The sequence below is a fragment of the Macaca fascicularis genome, chromosome 4, assembly GCF_037993035.2.
Source record: "Macaca fascicularis isolate 582-1 chromosome 4, T2T-MFA8v1.1".
Taxonomy (NCBI): domain Eukaryota; kingdom Metazoa; phylum Chordata; class Mammalia; order Primates; family Cercopithecidae; genus Macaca; species Macaca fascicularis.
In genome coordinates this window covers 151,871,398-151,888,178 of record NC_088378.1, presented here as the reverse complement: position 1 = coordinate 151,888,178, position 16,781 = coordinate 151,871,398, and the positions used below count along the sequence as shown (strand labels likewise).

Below are 16,781 nucleotides of genomic sequence, written 5' to 3'. Positions count from 1 at the left end.
GATTTCATGCTCTGAACATAATTCCTTTATTCCTTGCCTTTTATTTTGCCATTTGTCCCGATTTGTCTATTTTTTCTTGTAAGAGGTGGAGTCTAGCCCTGTCGCCCAGGCTGTAGTGCAGTAGCACGATCATAGCTCATTGAAGCCTCAAACTTCTGGGCTCAAGTGATTCTCCCACCTCAGTTTCTGGAATAGCTGAGACTATAGGCACACACCACCACACCTGGCTGATTTAAATTTTTTTAATTTTTAATTTTAATTTTTTTTTTTTTTTTTTTGTAAAGACAGGGTCTTGCTTTATTGCTCAGGTTGGCCATGAACTCCTGGCTTCAAGTGATCCTCTTTCCTTGGCCTCTGAAAGTACTGGGATGACAAGCATGAGCCACCACACCTGCTCCTTTGTCCACATTTAATTCTTTGACTACGCCCTGTCATAGTTCAACTATTAAGACCTCTTGGCCGGGTGCAGTCGGCTCGCACCTGTGATCCCAGGACTTTTGGAGGCTGAGGCGGGAGTATCATTTGAGGCTCCAAGTTTGAGACCAGCTTGGACCACAAAGCAAGACTCCATCTCTGCAAAAAATAAATAAGAGAATATGATTGAGTCTCACATAGTAAGTGCTCAATAAAACTTATTAGAAGAGTATGTTATGGAAGATTCGTGCTATCTTTCTGTCTTCAGAAAGTTTTTTTTTTTTTTTTTTTTTTTACATAGTTAAGTCTGCAGGATAATTTAGAGAACACTGAATATTCATTCCATGTAAGCGTTTTGAAGATTTTTAGTAAATTAATGCAGTTGTGCAACTATCATCACAATTCAGTTTTAGAACACTTTCATTCTGTCAGAAATTTTCCTAATGTCCAATTGCAGCCAGTCCCTGCTTCTACTCACAGTTCCAGGCAAGCCTGATATGTTTTCTGTCTATTCTGTCGTCTTCTAGATATTTCTTATAAATGGAATCACAATAAGCAATCCTTCGTCTTTCATTTACTTAAGAATGTTTTTCAGATTCATTCATGTTAATGTATGTATCAGTAGTTGGCTCTTTTTTATTTGCAAGTAATTTCCACATATGGATATGCCACATTTTGTTATTCATTCAACAACTGATAGACATTTGGACTGTTACCAGTTTGGGGCAGTTATGAAGATTGCTACTGTGAAAATCCAAGTACAGGTCTTCGTGTGAGCTTACATTTTCATTTCCCTTGGGTGGATACCTACAGTAGAATTGCTGGGTCACAGTAAGTGTATGTTTAACTCTTTAAGAAACTGTCGGACTGTTTTCCAAAGTGACTGCACCATTTAAAATTCCCACCTTCAATGTATAAGTGCTTCAGTTTCTCTATATGCTTACTAATATCTGTTGTTGTTTTTTTTTTTCAGTCTTTTTGGTACAGCCATTCTACTGGATATGTGGCATTTTACATGGTTTTAACTTTCATTTTTCTGACTAGTGACAATGTTAAGCAAATTTTAATGTACTTATTAGCTATTCCTATATCTTCTTTAGTAAAGTGTTGGTAAAATCTTTTGCCCATTGTACCATTGTGTTGTCTCCCTGTTAGTGAATCATAGAGTTCTCAATATAGTTTGGATACAAATCTTTTTTTGGATATATGATTTGCAAATATTTTATTCTACTCTATGGCTTCTCTTTTCATTTTTTAAGGGTATCTTTTGAGTAAGTTTGATTTCTCAGTTTATCAAATTTTACTTTTACAGATTGCGCTTTTGGTGTTGGCACTATGGCTAAGAAATCTTTGCGTAACCCAAGGTCACAAAGATTTCCTCCCATATTTTCTTCTAGATGTTTAATAATTCTACATCTGACATTCAGACTATGATGCACATTGAAATATTTTTGTGTATAATGTTAGGTGGAGGGTTTAGTAATTTGTGGGGGTTTTTTGCATATGGTGTTTGATTGTTTCAGTACCATTTATTGAAAACGCTTTGTTTCCCGCCCTCATTGAATTGCTTTGGTAATTTTGTTGAAAACTAATTAACCATATATGATGAATTGGTATATATTTGGACTCTATATTTTTCCATTGATGTATCCTTACACTGATACCACACTGCGTTGATTATTGGAGTTTTATAGTCTTTAAAACAGGTTCATTTATTCCACCAGCTTTTTTTTCCTTCAAAACTGTTCTGGCTATTTCAGGTCATTTGTATTTCCACATAAATTTTAGGCACAGCTTGTCATTTTCAGCAGAAATACTTGCTGTTATTTTGATAGAGTTGCATTGACTCTATAAATCAATTGGGAGAGGCTTGCCATTTTAACAATGCAGAATTTTCTAATCCATGAAAATTATATATTTTCCCATTTATTTAGATCTTCTTTAATTTCCCTCATCAAGTTTTAAGACAATTTCTTTAAATTCTCCCAGTTTTTGGCATACAACTTCTACCTTTCTTTCTCAAAGATATTCTCAAGTAGTTTTTTTGCTATTGTGAATGGAGTTGGATTCTTTATTTCATTTTCAGGTTGTTCATTACTAGTATAAAAAATGCAATTGATTTTTATATATTGATCTTGTATCCTACAGTTTTGCTAAACTGACTTATTTTAGTAGGCTCATTAGATTCTTTAGATTTTCTACATACAAGGTCATGTCACCTGCCAAAAAAAAAAAAGTTCTCTCTTTTAAACATATATGCCTTTAATTTCTATTCCTTGCTTTTTGGACTGACTAGAACCTCCAGTAATATGTTGAATTGAAGAAGTGAGAGCAGAAGTCTTTGCTTTATTATCAATCCTAATGGAAAAGCATTTTTTTTTTTTTTTTTGGAGACGGAGTCTCGCTCTGTCGCCCAGGCTGGAGTGCAGTGGCCAGATCTCAGCTCACTGCAAGCTCCGCCTCCCGGGTTTACGCCATTCTCCTGCCTCAGCCTCCCGAGTAGCTGGGACTACAGGCGCCTGCCACCTCGCCCGGCTAGTTTTTTGTATTTTTTAGTAGAGAAGGGGTTTCACCGGGTTAGCCAGGATGGTCTCGAACTCCTGACCTCGTGATCCACCCGTCTCGGCCTCCCAAAGTGCTGGGATTACAGGCTTGAGCCACCGCGCCCAGCCAGGAAAAGCATTTTTAAAAATCATGAATGGGTGTTGGATTTGTCAAAAGTTTTCTGAATCTGTTATCATTATGTGGTTTTTATTTTGTCCTTTATTCTTTTTATAGGGTACATTACATTAATTGATACTCACATATCAAGTCAAACTTACCTTTCTTGGATTTAAAAAGTGGTCATGATATATAGTCATTTTTTTAATTTTGCAGGGTTCAGTTTGCCAATGTTTTGTTAAGAATTTTTGTTTCTTTGTTTATGAGGGATATTGGTCTATAGTTTAATTCTAATCTCTTCCTCTGGTTTTCTTTAAAAATTTTTGTGTTCTTGTTTTTTTGTTTTTGTTTTTCTTTTTTTAACTTTTTTTTTAAGTTCTGAGGTACATGTGCAGGATGTGCAGGTTTGTTACCTAGGTAAATGTGTGCTGTGGTGATTTGTTGCACCTATCAACCCATCACCTAAGTATTAAGCTCAGCATGCATTAGCTATTTTCCCTGGTACTCTTCCCCACCTCAACAGGCTTCAGTGTGTGTTCCCCTCCCCATGTCTATGTGTTCACATTGTTCAGCTCGCACTTATAAGTGAGAACATGTGGTGTTTAGTTTTCTGTTCCTGCGTTAGTTTGCTGAGGATAATGGCTTCTGACAGCATCCATGTCCCTGCAAAGGACATGATCTCTTTCATTTTTATGGCTGAATAGTATTCTGTGGTGTATATGTACCACATTTTCTTTATCCAATCTATCATTGATGGGCATTTGGGTTGATTCCATGTCTTTGCTATGGTGAATAGTGCTGCAATGAACATACGTGTGTATGTATCTTTATAAAAAGATCATTTATATTCCTTTGGGTATTTACCAAGAAATAGGATTGCTGGGTCAAATGGTATTTCTGGTTCTAGGTCTTTGAGGAATCACCACACTGTCTTCCACAATGCTTGAACTAATTTACATCCCCACCAACAGTGTAAAAGCATTCCTATTTCTCCACAGCCTCACCAACATCTGTTGTTTCTTGACTTATTAATAATCGCCATTCTGACTGGTGTGAGATAGTATGCCATTGTGGTTTTGATTTGCATTTCTCTAATAATCCGTGATGTTGAGCTTTTTTTCATATGTTTGTTGGCCGAATGGAATGTTTTCCATTTGTTTGTGTCCTCTCTTATTTCCTTGAACAGTGGTTTGTAGTTCTCCTTGAAGAGGTCCTTCACTTTCCTCAATAGCTGTATTCCTAGGTATTTTATTCTCTTTGTAGCAATTGTGAATGGGTGTTCATTCATGATTTGGCTCTCTGCTTGTCTATTGTTGGTATATAGGAATGCTTGTGATTTTTGCACATTGATTTTGTATCCTGAGACTTTGCTGAAATTGCTTATTGAGTTAAGAGGTTTTTGCGCTGAGACGATGGGATTTTCTAGATACGTGATCGTGTCATCTGCAAATAGAGACAGTTTGACTTCTTCTCTTCCTATTTAAATATGCTTTGTTTTTTTCTCTTGCCTGATTTTCCTGGCCAGAACTTCCAGTACTATGTTGAATAGGAGTGGTGAGAGAGGGCATCTTTGTCTTGTGTCCATTTTCAAGGGGAATGCTTCCAGTTTTTTCCCATTCAGTATGATATTGGCTGTGGGGCTTGTCATAAATGGCCCTTATTATTTGAGGTCTGTTCCATCAATACCTAGTTTATGGAGAGGTTTTAACATGAAGGAGTTTTGAATTTTATCAAAGGCCTTTTCTGCATCTATTGAGAAAATCACGTGGTTTTTGTCTTTATTTCTGTTTATGTGATGATTCACATTTATTGTTTTGCATATGTTGAACCAGCCTTGCATCCAGGGATGAAACTGACTTGATCATGGTGGATAAGCTTTTTGATGTACTGCTGGATTCGGTTTGCCAGTATTTTATTGAGGATTTTTACATCGATGTTCATCAAGGATAATGGCCTGAAATTTTCTTTTTTTATTGTTTCTTTGCCAGATTTTGGTATCAGGATGATGCTGGCCTCATAAAATGAGTTAGGAAGGAGTCCCTGCTTTTCAATTGTTTGGAATAGTTTCAGAAGGAATGTACCAGTTCCTCTTTGTACCTCTGGTAGAATTTAGTTGTAAATCCATCTGGTCCTGTACTTTTTTTGGTTGCTAGGCTATTTATTACTGCCTCAATTTCAGAACTCATTATTGGTCTATTCAGGTATTCAACTTCTTCCTGGTTCACTCTTGGGAGGGTGTATGTGTCCAGGAGTTTATCCATTTCTTCTAGATTTTCTAGTTCATTTGCACAGAGGTGTTTATAGTATTCTCTGATGGTTGGTTTAATTTTTTGCAGTCAGTGGTGATATCTGCTTTATCATTTTTTATTGTGTCTATTTGATTCTCCTTTCTTTTCTTCTTTATTAGTCTAGCTAGTAGTCTATCTATTTTGTTTTTACAAAAAACCAGCTCCTGGATTTGTTGATTTTTTTTAAGGGTTTTTTGTGTCTGTTTCTCCTTCAGTTCTGCTCTGAGCTTGGTTATTTCTTGTCTTCTGCTGGCTTTGGGGTTTGTTTGCTCTTGGTTCTCTAGTTCTTTTAGTCGTGATGTTAAGAGGTTGTTTTGAGATCTTTCTAGCTTTTTCATGTGGGCATTTAGTGCTATAAATTTTCCTCTTAACACTGTGTTAGCTCATAGATTCTGGCATGCTGTCTCTTTGTTCTCATTAGTTTCAAAGAACTTTTAAACTTCTACCTTAATTTTGTTATTTGCCCAGGAGTCATTCAGGAGCAGGTTGTTCAATTTCCATGTAGTCGTGTGGTTTTAAGGGAGTTTCTTAATCCTGGGTTCTAATTTGATTATGCTGTGGTCTAAGAGACTGTTTGTTATGATTTCAATTCTTTTGCATTTGCTGAGGAATGTTTTACTTCCAATTATGTGATAAATTTTAGAGTAAGTGCCATGTGGTGCCAAGAAGAATGTGTATTCTGTTGTTTTTGCGTGGAGAGTTCTGTAGATATCCTTCAGGTCCACCTGATCCAGAGCTGAGTTTAAATCCTGAATATCTTTCTTAATTTTCTGTCTCATTGATCTTATATTGAAAGTGGGGTTTTAAAGTGTCCTGCTATTACTGGGTGGGAGTCTAAGTCTCTTTGTAGGTCTCTAAGAACTTGTTTTATGAATCTGGGTGCTCCCTATTGGGTGCATATATATTTAGGACAGTTAGCTTTTCTTGTTGAATTGAACCCTTTACCATTATGTAATACCCTTCTTTGTCTTTTTTTATCTTTGTTGGTTTAAAGTCTGTTTTGTCAGAAACTAGGATTGCAGTCCTTGCTTTTTGCTGCTTTCCTTTTGCTTGGTAAATTTTCCTTCGTCCCTTTATTTTGAGCCCATGTGTGTCTTTGCACATGAGATGGGTCTCTTGAATACAGCACACTGATGGGTGTTGACTCTTTACCCAGCTTGCCATTCTGTGTCCTTTAATTGGGGCCTTTAGCCCATTTACATTTACAGCTAATATTGTTGTGTTTGAATTTGATCCTGTCATCATGACTCTTAACTAGTTGTTTTGTGGATTTGTTTATGTGGTTGTTTCATAATGTCATTGGTCTTTGTACTTCAGTGTGTTTTTGTAGGGGCTGATAGTGGTTTTTCCTTTCCATATTTAGTGCTTCCTTCAGGAGCTGTTGCAAGGCAGGCCTGGTGGTGACAAATTCCCTCACCTGGAGGTGTCACCAGTTGGGGCTGCAGAACAGCAAAGATGGCTGCCTGTTCCTTCATCTGGGACCTCTTTTCCATAGTGGCAGTGACCTGATGCCGGGGGCACGCTCCTGTATAAGGTGTCTGGTGACTCCTGTTGTGGGGGTCTCACCTAGTCAGGAGGCACAGGATCAGGGACCTGCTTAATGAAGCACTCTGGCTGCCCCTTAGTGGAGCAGGTTTGCTGCACTGAGGGGGATCCCCATCATCTGGAGTGCCCGGCCTCTTCATAGCCAGCAGGCAGGAAAGACTAAGTCTGCTGAACCATAGAGACTGCAGCTGCCCCTCCCTTCAGGGGCTCTGTCCCAGGAAGATCAGAGTTCTCTCTGTAAACTACTGGCTGGAGTTGGTAAAATTCCCACAGGGAGGCCCCACTCAGTGAGGAGGAATGGATCTGGGTCCCACCTAAAGAAGCAGTCTGGCCACAATCTGCTACAACCACTGTGCCACATTGTGGGGAGTTCCTCCTGGTCCAGACTGCCTAGTCTTCCTAGCACCAGCAGAAGAAAACAGCAGACTGAGGCTGCAGTGATGGCAACCACCCTCACCCCTAGGAACTTGGTCGTCTTAGGCAGTCTCCAGCCTGCTGCTGCTGGCTGCAACCTGAGTGTCTGCTGAGCATCTGCAAAGCTCTGTGCTTGGGACCCAAGACCCTGGTGGCATGGGCTCACAGGGGGATCTACTGATCCATGGGTTGCACAGATTCATGGAAAAAGCATGGTTTCCTGGGTGGGGTAGCACACTCACTCACCACCTCCCTTGGCTGTGGGTGAGAGCTCCCCTTGCCGCATGCAGCTCCCAAGTGAGCCGTCGCTCCACCCTGCTTTTCCTCGCTCTCCGTGGGTTGTGCCAACCACCTAGTCAGTCCCAGTTAGAGAACCTGGATACCTTAGCTGAAGGTGCAGGATTCACTTACCCTTTTCATTCTTCTCGGTGGGAGCCACTGATGGCAGCTGCTTCTAGTTGGCCATCTTGGCCCCTCCTTGGCTTTTACAAATATTTTTAAGTACCTTTTAGGGTACAAGTGGTTTCTGGTTACATGGATGATCTATATAGGGTGAAGTCTGAGATTTTAGTGTACCCTTCACCCAAGTAGTGAACACTGTACCTGATATGTATTTTTTTTATCCCTCACTCCTGTCCCACCCTCCCCGTTCTGAGTCTTCACAGTTCATTGTTCTATTCTGTCTGTCTTTGTGTACCCATAGCTTAGCTTCTACTTATTTATAAGTGAGAACATGCAGTATTTGCCTTCCTCTGGTTTTCATAACAGGGTAATACTGGACTCTTAAATGAGTTTCTTTCTCATCTGTCTTTGAAATAGTTTCCATAGAATTGATTTTATCATTCTTTAAATGTTTGGTAGAATTCACCATGAAACCATTTAGTCTTCAGTGGTTTTGTTTTGTGTAGTTTTGTTTGGGTGGCAAGGTATTAAATTACAAGTTTTTGTAATAGATAAAAGAATATTCAGGTTTTTGGTTTCTTCTTGAGTCCATTTTCGTAATTTATGTCTTTCAAAGAATTTGCCCATTTTATCTAAGTTGTGAGTTTATTGGCATAAGGTTCATAATATTCTCTTAATATCCTTTTACTGTTGGTAGCATCTGTAGTGATGTCCCATCCTTCATGCCTAAAGCTGGACATCTGTATCTTCTTTTCTTTTCTCAGCCTAACTAGTACATTACTAATTGTATTGACTTTTTTCAAAGATGCACTTTTTACTTTTATTGATTTTTCTGTATTTTCTATTTCATTGATTTCTTATTTTACCTTTATTATTTTGTCTTTTGATTTGATTTTTTCTCTTCGTTAGCTTCTTGTAGTGGAAACTTAGATTTTTATATCTAACATAGAAATTAATATCTATAGATTTTTCTTTAAGCACTGCTTTAGTTGCATACCATATATTTAGATGTATTATGATTTCATTTTCATTCAGTTCAAGATATTTTCTCCCCTACCTACCTCATTTTTTTCCCCAAAAGTATTGAATATTTGTCCTAGAATAAACCACCACAGGATAAAAATTGTTTCTTTTAATCATGTGTTTTGTTTATGTCTACTAATTTTGATGGGTCTAGTCCTTTGCTGATCATTTTTTTCTTTGTCTTTTGAGATAATTAGTATGTGTATTAGTCCTACTTTATTCACATGTAGAATTTGAAGCTCATAATTTATTGATCTAAAGAATAAAGTAGAATTATTCTTTTCCATATTTTTGCCAGTGAAACACCAAATGGCAAATAAAAATCTTGAGATAAATGTTTAAATTGTGGGGTATGTGTATGTTTGTGTTTTTATTCAAGGTGAAATAATTAACTTTTAAAATATTTATGGCTTTCTTAAATTCCAGGCTACAGCCAACAAATAGTTTGCCTGTTCCTTACATGTCCTTGATATATCTTTACAAGTAATCATAGCACTGCTTCTGACAAGGTCAGATACATAATTGGAATCTTTCTTACTCCATTCCCAAGCTCTTTAATAAACCCATTTTGCCAGTAAATATAGGACAGAAAAAATAAAAGGCCAAAATTTTCCTGTTGTTTAAGCTAAATGAACATTTTCATTTTCATCTTCCTTTCAGAATTATTTTCTAATACTAGTATGAAATCATACATAAAGTTCCTAAAATTGAATAACATATTACTTAGTATTTACATACATTACACTTATACCTTAAAAAGTTTGTGGAAATGATTATTTTAAAATTTTTAGTATTTTGAAAATTCGTGTCATCTCAAAAATAGCTTTTACCCAGAATTAGCATCTTAAATATTTGAATTAATATTCTGTTTTACACCCCTTATAATTTCCTCCTAGCCATTTAAATCATATACTAGTAATTTAGAATTTGTTCCACTTCAGACTTCTTTGATTTTCTCATACTGAAGAGAATTGTTTACTAGGGAAATCAACAGTGTAAATGAGATTTCAGTTGGTTCACCTAAAGAGTCAAATTAATTTCAAGAATGTAAGTAGGATCATTTGCATATATAAAATTAATGTATGGATCAGCCTCATCTAACATTAAAGTGCAATCTCTACTTTTAAAACATTTTATAAGCAATCAGTTCACATTCTTATATACTTTGCAACCATTAAACTGCTTTTACTTTTCAATATTGGCTCGTATACGTTACTATTCACAGTGGCCTGCCTCCTCCCTTGCTATCAGGCAACTTTTTGTTTACCTTGCCAAATATATCCATGCATTGAAAATCCCTTTCCCTAACATGTACTATGACTTCTCTAAAGGTTTCTTTTTTGTCACTGTGGCCCTTAAGGCCAAAGTAAGCAGGTGTTGCATAACACTGGGTTCCACCATAATGTATCAAGGAGGATAGAGGAAAAATCAGTAAGGTACTTTCCTGTGGGAATACCCCATAATCCAGTGCCAAACTTACTCTAATTCATAGCTGAAGACAATAACCTTTGTTTTTACAGTATTTCCCATGCAGTTTCTACGATTTATTTTTAAAAATTTTCTAGGAGAGATGGACTATTCTCTGTTATGATCTGCTGTGATCCATTAATTTTTAGTTGTAGACCTTTTGATCAGAATTATTGAATAGGCAAGTATAAAACTAGCTAGCCAAAAAGCTATTCTACGTGTTTTACTCTACAAAAATGGTCTTTTTATCTATAGCTTACATGTAAAATGATACGATATTTGTGATTTTTCAAATGTAATTTTGATAATTACCTTTAAAGAAGAAAAATATGTTTATATCACAATAAAAATTTAAATTTTTATCCAAATATACTGTTTTATTCTTCTGCGTGAATATTCTCTCTTTTTCTATTTATCATCATGGAGACAAGTTCCAGTCCTTGGAATTTATCTTATTAACTGAAGTTCAACCCAGTAAATAGCTAGGTGAGACCAATAATAAATTAGGAACAAAATATTTTACAAAATAGATTTGTCATGCTTCTTTCACACTAGGTGCTAAGTAGTGTGTGAAGAAAATATGGAAAGCTGTTGTTTTTATGAAACTATATTAGGAATATAATAATTTTACTATCCTCATTGGTATATCCCTTGTTCCCTCTTATGCCCCCAAATATCTCGTATATCTTAATTTGATAAACTGTTTTCATTCTTTCATGTAGAACTGAGTTTTTTTGTTTGTTTTTTGAGACAAAGTCTTGTTCTGTCACCCAGGCTGGAGTGCAATGGCATGATTTCGGCTCACTGCAAACTCCACCTCCCGGGTTCGAGCGATTCTCCTGCCTCAGCCTCCCAAATAGCTGGGATTGCAGGCACTTGCCACCATACCCAGCTAATTTTTGTATTTTTAGTAGAGACAGGGTTTCACCATGTTGGCCAGGCTGGCCTCAAACTCCTGACCTCAGGTGATCCAACCACCATGGCTTCCCAGAGTTCTGGGATTACAGGCGTGATCCACTGCATCCGGCCTGTTTAAATGATAGGAAAGTTGATATTCTATGATTTGACGTTTGGAGCCATTTTCCCTATTGTTTATGGACTCGGAGTAATACTGGATTTTTAGATAAGTTAATGTAATTCTGTTATTGTTATAGTATTAAAATAGAACAATGTCTGTGCCATATTTATGGAGGCATTAAATGGCCACAAAGAAATGACTTCCAAGATGCCAACATTTGGGCCTATCAAAAATAAAGGCAGCTTGCTACCTAATCACTCAATGACAAAAAGATTTTAGTGCTTTGCTCTTAAATATGAAAGGACAGCAAGAATTGTTCTTTATTGGTAGAAAGTCTCAACCATGAATGAGAGAAACCAAAAGACAACTCGCAGTGAACAGAAGAAAAATTACAAAAACCTTTAATTGACATCCTCAGATAAATAAGAAAAGATACTGCATCCCTAAACAGGATACTGTGAAAAGGAAAATTAGAGAAAGAGCTCTGAGAAATGTAAATAATAATATTGAATTAATTTTTTTTTGCAATAAAATAGTTGGAAGGTATGCTGAAGTAAATTTTCCAGAAAATAGAAGGGCAGAGATGAAAGGAGAAAAAGCTAAGAGATCAACCCAGTAGTTTCAACATTAAAAAGAGAGGATTCCCTGAGAGAAAAATTATTAAAGAAATAATATCAGAAAACTTCCTCAACCTAAAGCCCATGAGTCTCCAGACTATACCTTGTACAAAGATTTAAAAACCCAATCCAAGGCATATTATCACATTGAGAATAAGTTAATAAAAACTTCTAAAAAGAGAATGGTGCGGGCACATTTAAAGAAGTGTTCATCCAAGTTAATCTGGACATCCCATTAGCAATTTTTTCAGCTTAAAAAAAGAGGAACAATGCAAAATTTTTATGGATAATACTTTTTGACTTGGAGTGCTACACACAACCAAATGTTGGTCAGTTGTATGGCCTAAGACCACGCATGCAAAGACAACAACAAAATTTCCCTGGTATCTTTCTGATGAAGCTTCTGAAAGAAAGCACACCACTGCAGAATGAGGGAATTGATCAAGAATTAAGAAGACATAGGATCCGGGAAAAAAAGATTATTGAAGAAAGGATACCAAGAAGCAACATTCAAGGATGATAGCCAGTTCACTATAAAAGCAACACACACCTGAAAGGAATGGCATTTCCATACAATATATAGAAGGTTTAGAAAACAGTATTGGGTTTTGATAGGCCTAATGGAGTCTGGAAAACATCAGCATAGGTATTTAAAACATTAAGCTAATGTTTTTAAAAAGAGAAGCAATTATTAACTCTAGGAAAAATTACACATTGTGGAAAAACAAAACTGAATAGTATACTAGTTGGCTCTATAGTGAAAGTTATCTTTGCAGTTGTACCAATGGAAGTACTGTGTTACTGATTTAACTAGGGGTTGTTCATTGATTTATTTGGGAGGTTAGGGATAGAGTAGTTCAAGAGTTAAAGCCTCATTTACCATAATAGAGAAATTAGTAACTTATTGCCTAAAAATTAGTAAATCTAGAAATGGCAGAATTGGCATCTGTTTTTAAATATAAAGGAAAGAACAAAGAATCATTTAAAAGAATTTAAGATGGATTTCCCTGGGAATGGCAGGCAGCCACTGTTTTTCATTTTAAACTTTTGGTATTCAGGACTCTTTAAAACTATTTGCATGTGTGCTTTTTATAAAAGTAAATTTTAATTACCACAAAAACTGTATTTAAAATATCAGGGAAATAGAATAATTATGGCTTATAGTCAAGTTTTTACATTTTTGTCTTGTTATTTTCTAGAGTTCCTGGAATAACTATTGCTACAGATATTATCTGTGGTTTTCCTGGAGAAACAGATCAGGATTTTCAAGAAACAGTGAAACTTGTTGAAGAGTACAAATTCCCAAGCCTCTTTATTAATCAGTTTTACCCAAGACCAGGAACTCCTGCTGCAAAAATGGAACAAGTTCCAGCACAAGTGGTAAGATCTTTTTCTTATAAGGTATTGTTTTTTGCCAGTAGCTATAAAAATGCAGCTGTGTTGCCTACCTTCACCCAACTTGCTCATGTTATAAACCTTAAATTACAAAATATGAAGAGATTTCCAAGTTGGGGTCAGGGGCTAGGGGGCCATGGATGAGGTAAATGACCTTAGGCAACTAAAATATAATCACTTTTTTCTTCTTTTGAACAGTAAAATTCAGATGACTTGGGGAGACAGGAATTTTTTTTTCTAGTATCATAAATTTCTTTTTTTTAAATTATTATTATAGTTTAAGTTCTAGGGTACATGTGCATAACGTGCAGGTTTGTTACATATGTATACTTGTGCCATGTTGGTGTGCTGCACCCATCAACTCGTCAGCACCCATCAACTCGTCATTTACATCAGGTAAAACTCAGAATGCAATCCCTCCCTCCTCCCCCCCCATAATAGGCCCTGGTGTGTGATGTTCCCCTTCCCGAGTCCAAGTGATCTCATTGTTCAGTTCCCACCTATGAGTGAGAACATGCAGTGTTTGGTTTTCTGTTCTTGCGATAGTTTGCTGAGAATGATGGTTTCCAGCTGCATCCATGTCCCTACAAAGGACACAAACTCATCGTTTTTGATGGCTGCATAGTATTCCATGGTGTATATGTGCCACATTTTCTTAATCCAGTCTGTCACTGATGGACATTTGGGTAGATTCCAAGTCTTTGCTATTGTGAATACTGCCACAGTGAACATACGTGTGCATGTGTCTTTATAGCAGCATGATTTATAATCCTTTGGGTATATACCCAGTAATGGGATGGCTGGGTCATATGGTACTTCTAGTTCTAGATCCTTGAGGAATCGCCATACTGTTTTCCATAATGGTTGAACTAGTTTACAATCCCACCAACAGTGTAAAAGTGTTCCTTTTTCTCCACATCCTCTCCAGCACCTGTTGTTTCCTGACTTTTTAATGATTGCCATTCTAACTGGTGTGAGATGATATCTCATTGTGGTTTTGATTTGCATTTCTCTGATGGTCAGAGATGACGAGCATTTCTTCATGTGTCTGTTGGCTGTATGCATGTCTTCTTTTGAGAAATGTCTGTTCATATCCCTTGCCCACTTTTTGATGGGGTTGTTTGTTTTTTTCTTGTAAATTTGTTTGAGTTCTTTGTAGGTTCTGGATATTAGCCCTTTGTCAGATGAGTAGATTGCAAAAATTTTCTCCCATTCTGTAGGTTGCCTGTTCACTCTAATGGTAGTTTCTTTTGCTGTGCAGAAGCTCTTTAGTTTAATTAGATCCCATTTGTCAATTTTGGCTTTTGTTGCCATTGCTTTTGGTGTTTTAGACATGAAGTCCTTGCCCATGCCTATGTCCTGAATGGTATTACCTAGGTTTTGTTCTAGCGTTTTTATGGTATTAGGTCTAACATTTAAGTCTCTAATCCATCTTGAATTAATTTTCGTGTGAGGAGTAAGGAAAGGATCCAGTTTCAGCTTTCTACTTATGGCTAGCCAATTTTCCCAGCACCATTTATTAAATAAGGAATCTTTTCCCCATTTCTTGTTTTTCTGAGGTTTGTCAAAGATCAGATGGCTGTAGATGTGTGGTATTATTTCTGAGGACTCTGTTCTGTTCCATTAGTCTATATCTCTGTTTTGGTACCAGTACCATGCTGTTTTGGTTACTGTAGCCTTGTAGTATAATTTGAAGTCAGTTAGCGTGATGCCTCCAGCTTTGTTCTTTTGACTTAGGATTGTCTTGGCAATGCGGGGTCTTTTTTGGTTCCATATGAATTTTAAAGCAGTTTTTTCCAATTCTGTGAAGAAACTCATTGGTAGCTTGATGGGGATGGCATTGAATCCATAAATTACCTTTGGCAGTATGGCCATTTTCACGATATTGATTCTTCCTATCCATGAGCATGGTATGTTCTTCCATTTGTTTGTGTCCTCTTTTATTTCACTGAGCAGTGGTTTGTAGTTCTCCTTGAAGAGGTCATTTACATCCCTTGTAAGTTGGATTCCTTGGTATTTTATTCTCTTTGAAGCAATTGTGAATGGAAGTTCATTCATGATTTGGCTCTCTGTTTGTCTGTTACTGGTGTATAAGAATGCTTGTGATTTTTGCACATTAATTTTGTATCCTGAGACTTTGCTGAAGTTGCTTATCAACTTACAGAGATTTGGGCTGAGACAATGGGGTTTTCTGAATATACAATCATGTCATCTGCAAACAGGGACAATTTGACTTTCTTCTTTTCCTAACTGAATACCCTTTATTTCTTTCTCTTGCCTGATTGCCCTAGCCAGAACTTCCAACACTATGTTGAATAGGAGTCGTGAGAGAGGGGATCCCTGTCTTGTGCCAGTTTTCAAAGGGAATACTTCCAGTTTTTGCCCATTCAGTATGATATTGGCTGTGGGTTTGTCATAAATAGCTCTTATTATTTTGAGATACGTTCCATCAATACCGAATTTATTGAGAGTTTTTAGCACTTACATTTTTCTGGAAGTGTTTGTAAAGAAGTAAATTATTTCTGTTTAAAATATTTGAAAGAATTGCCCAATGTGATAAGCAGAATTCTAAGTTGGTCCCCCAGATTTTCTTTTCTTCTTTTTTCTTTTGAGATGGAGTCTTGCTTTGTCCCCCAGGCTGGAGTGCTGCAGTGGCGCAGCTCACTGCAAGCTCCGCCTCTCGGGTTCATGCCGTTCTCCTGCCTCAGCCTCTCAAGTAGCTGGGACTACAGGCACCCGCCACCACGCGCAGCTAATTTTTTTGTATTTTTAGTAGAGTCGAGGTTTCATCATGTTAGCCAGGATGGTCTCAATCTCCTGACCTTGTGATCCGCCTGCCTCAGCCTCCCAAAGTGCTGGGATTATAGGCATGAGCCAGGTCCCCCAGATTTTCTCATCCTCCTCACCCCCAGGTTATATACCCTTTCTAATCTCTGGAACTGTGAATTTGATATTTGCTGTACTCTCTGATCGTTTGATTCCACTCTGTGTAGTTATCTTTCCCTTTTCTTGAAAGATAGCACATGTGTATAGCTGAATAATTTTCTCGACCTGATCCTGCCATGAGAATGTTAAGAATCCTACAGCCTCTATTTATTTTGTACTGTCTGTGTCCCTTTTAGTCTACATCAGCAGTGCAAATTTTTTGTTTGTTTATTTGGTTTTGGTTTGTTTGGGTTTTTTTCTTTTTGTTTCTTTCTGTCTCTCTCTCTCTCTCTCCCTCTCTTCTTTTTTTTTTTTTTTTTTTTTTTTTTTTTTGGCTCAAACAATTTTCTCAGAAATTATGTGGGTCTTCCCTGGATTTCACTGGAACTGACTCCATTAAACAAATGCTACATCCACAGATCTTTATGAGATCATCCCTGCTCTACCTTCGCCTCTTGCTGAGGGTACTTTTGTTTGTATTTATCCTGCTTGGGGATTCTTGGTGGTTTTTTTTGCCCTGTGTCCCCATTTCTTTCCGAAGGTTTGGAAACCTTAGCCATTCTTTCTTCAGATATATGTTCTACTCTATTCTCCCTTCCTCTGTGATTTCAG

At 37.1% G+C, this 16,781-nt stretch overlaps 1 protein-coding gene across 6 annotated transcripts in view; it reads left to right on the top strand.

Annotated features, from left to right (window-relative positions):
- CDKAL1 (CDKAL1 threonylcarbamoyladenosine tRNA methylthiotransferase) overlaps positions 1-16,781 on the top strand; it is a 713,545-nt gene that overhangs the window by 534,256 nt on the left and 162,508 nt on the right. For all 6 annotated transcript variants that reach the window (XM_074038810.1, XM_005553933.4, XM_045389964.2 and 3 more), the window contains one exon: positions 13,049-13,229. In XM_074038810.1, coding sequence (XP_073894911.1) covers positions 13,049-13,229 — 181 coding nt within the window. The remainder of the gene's footprint in view (positions 1-13,048; positions 13,230-16,781) is intronic.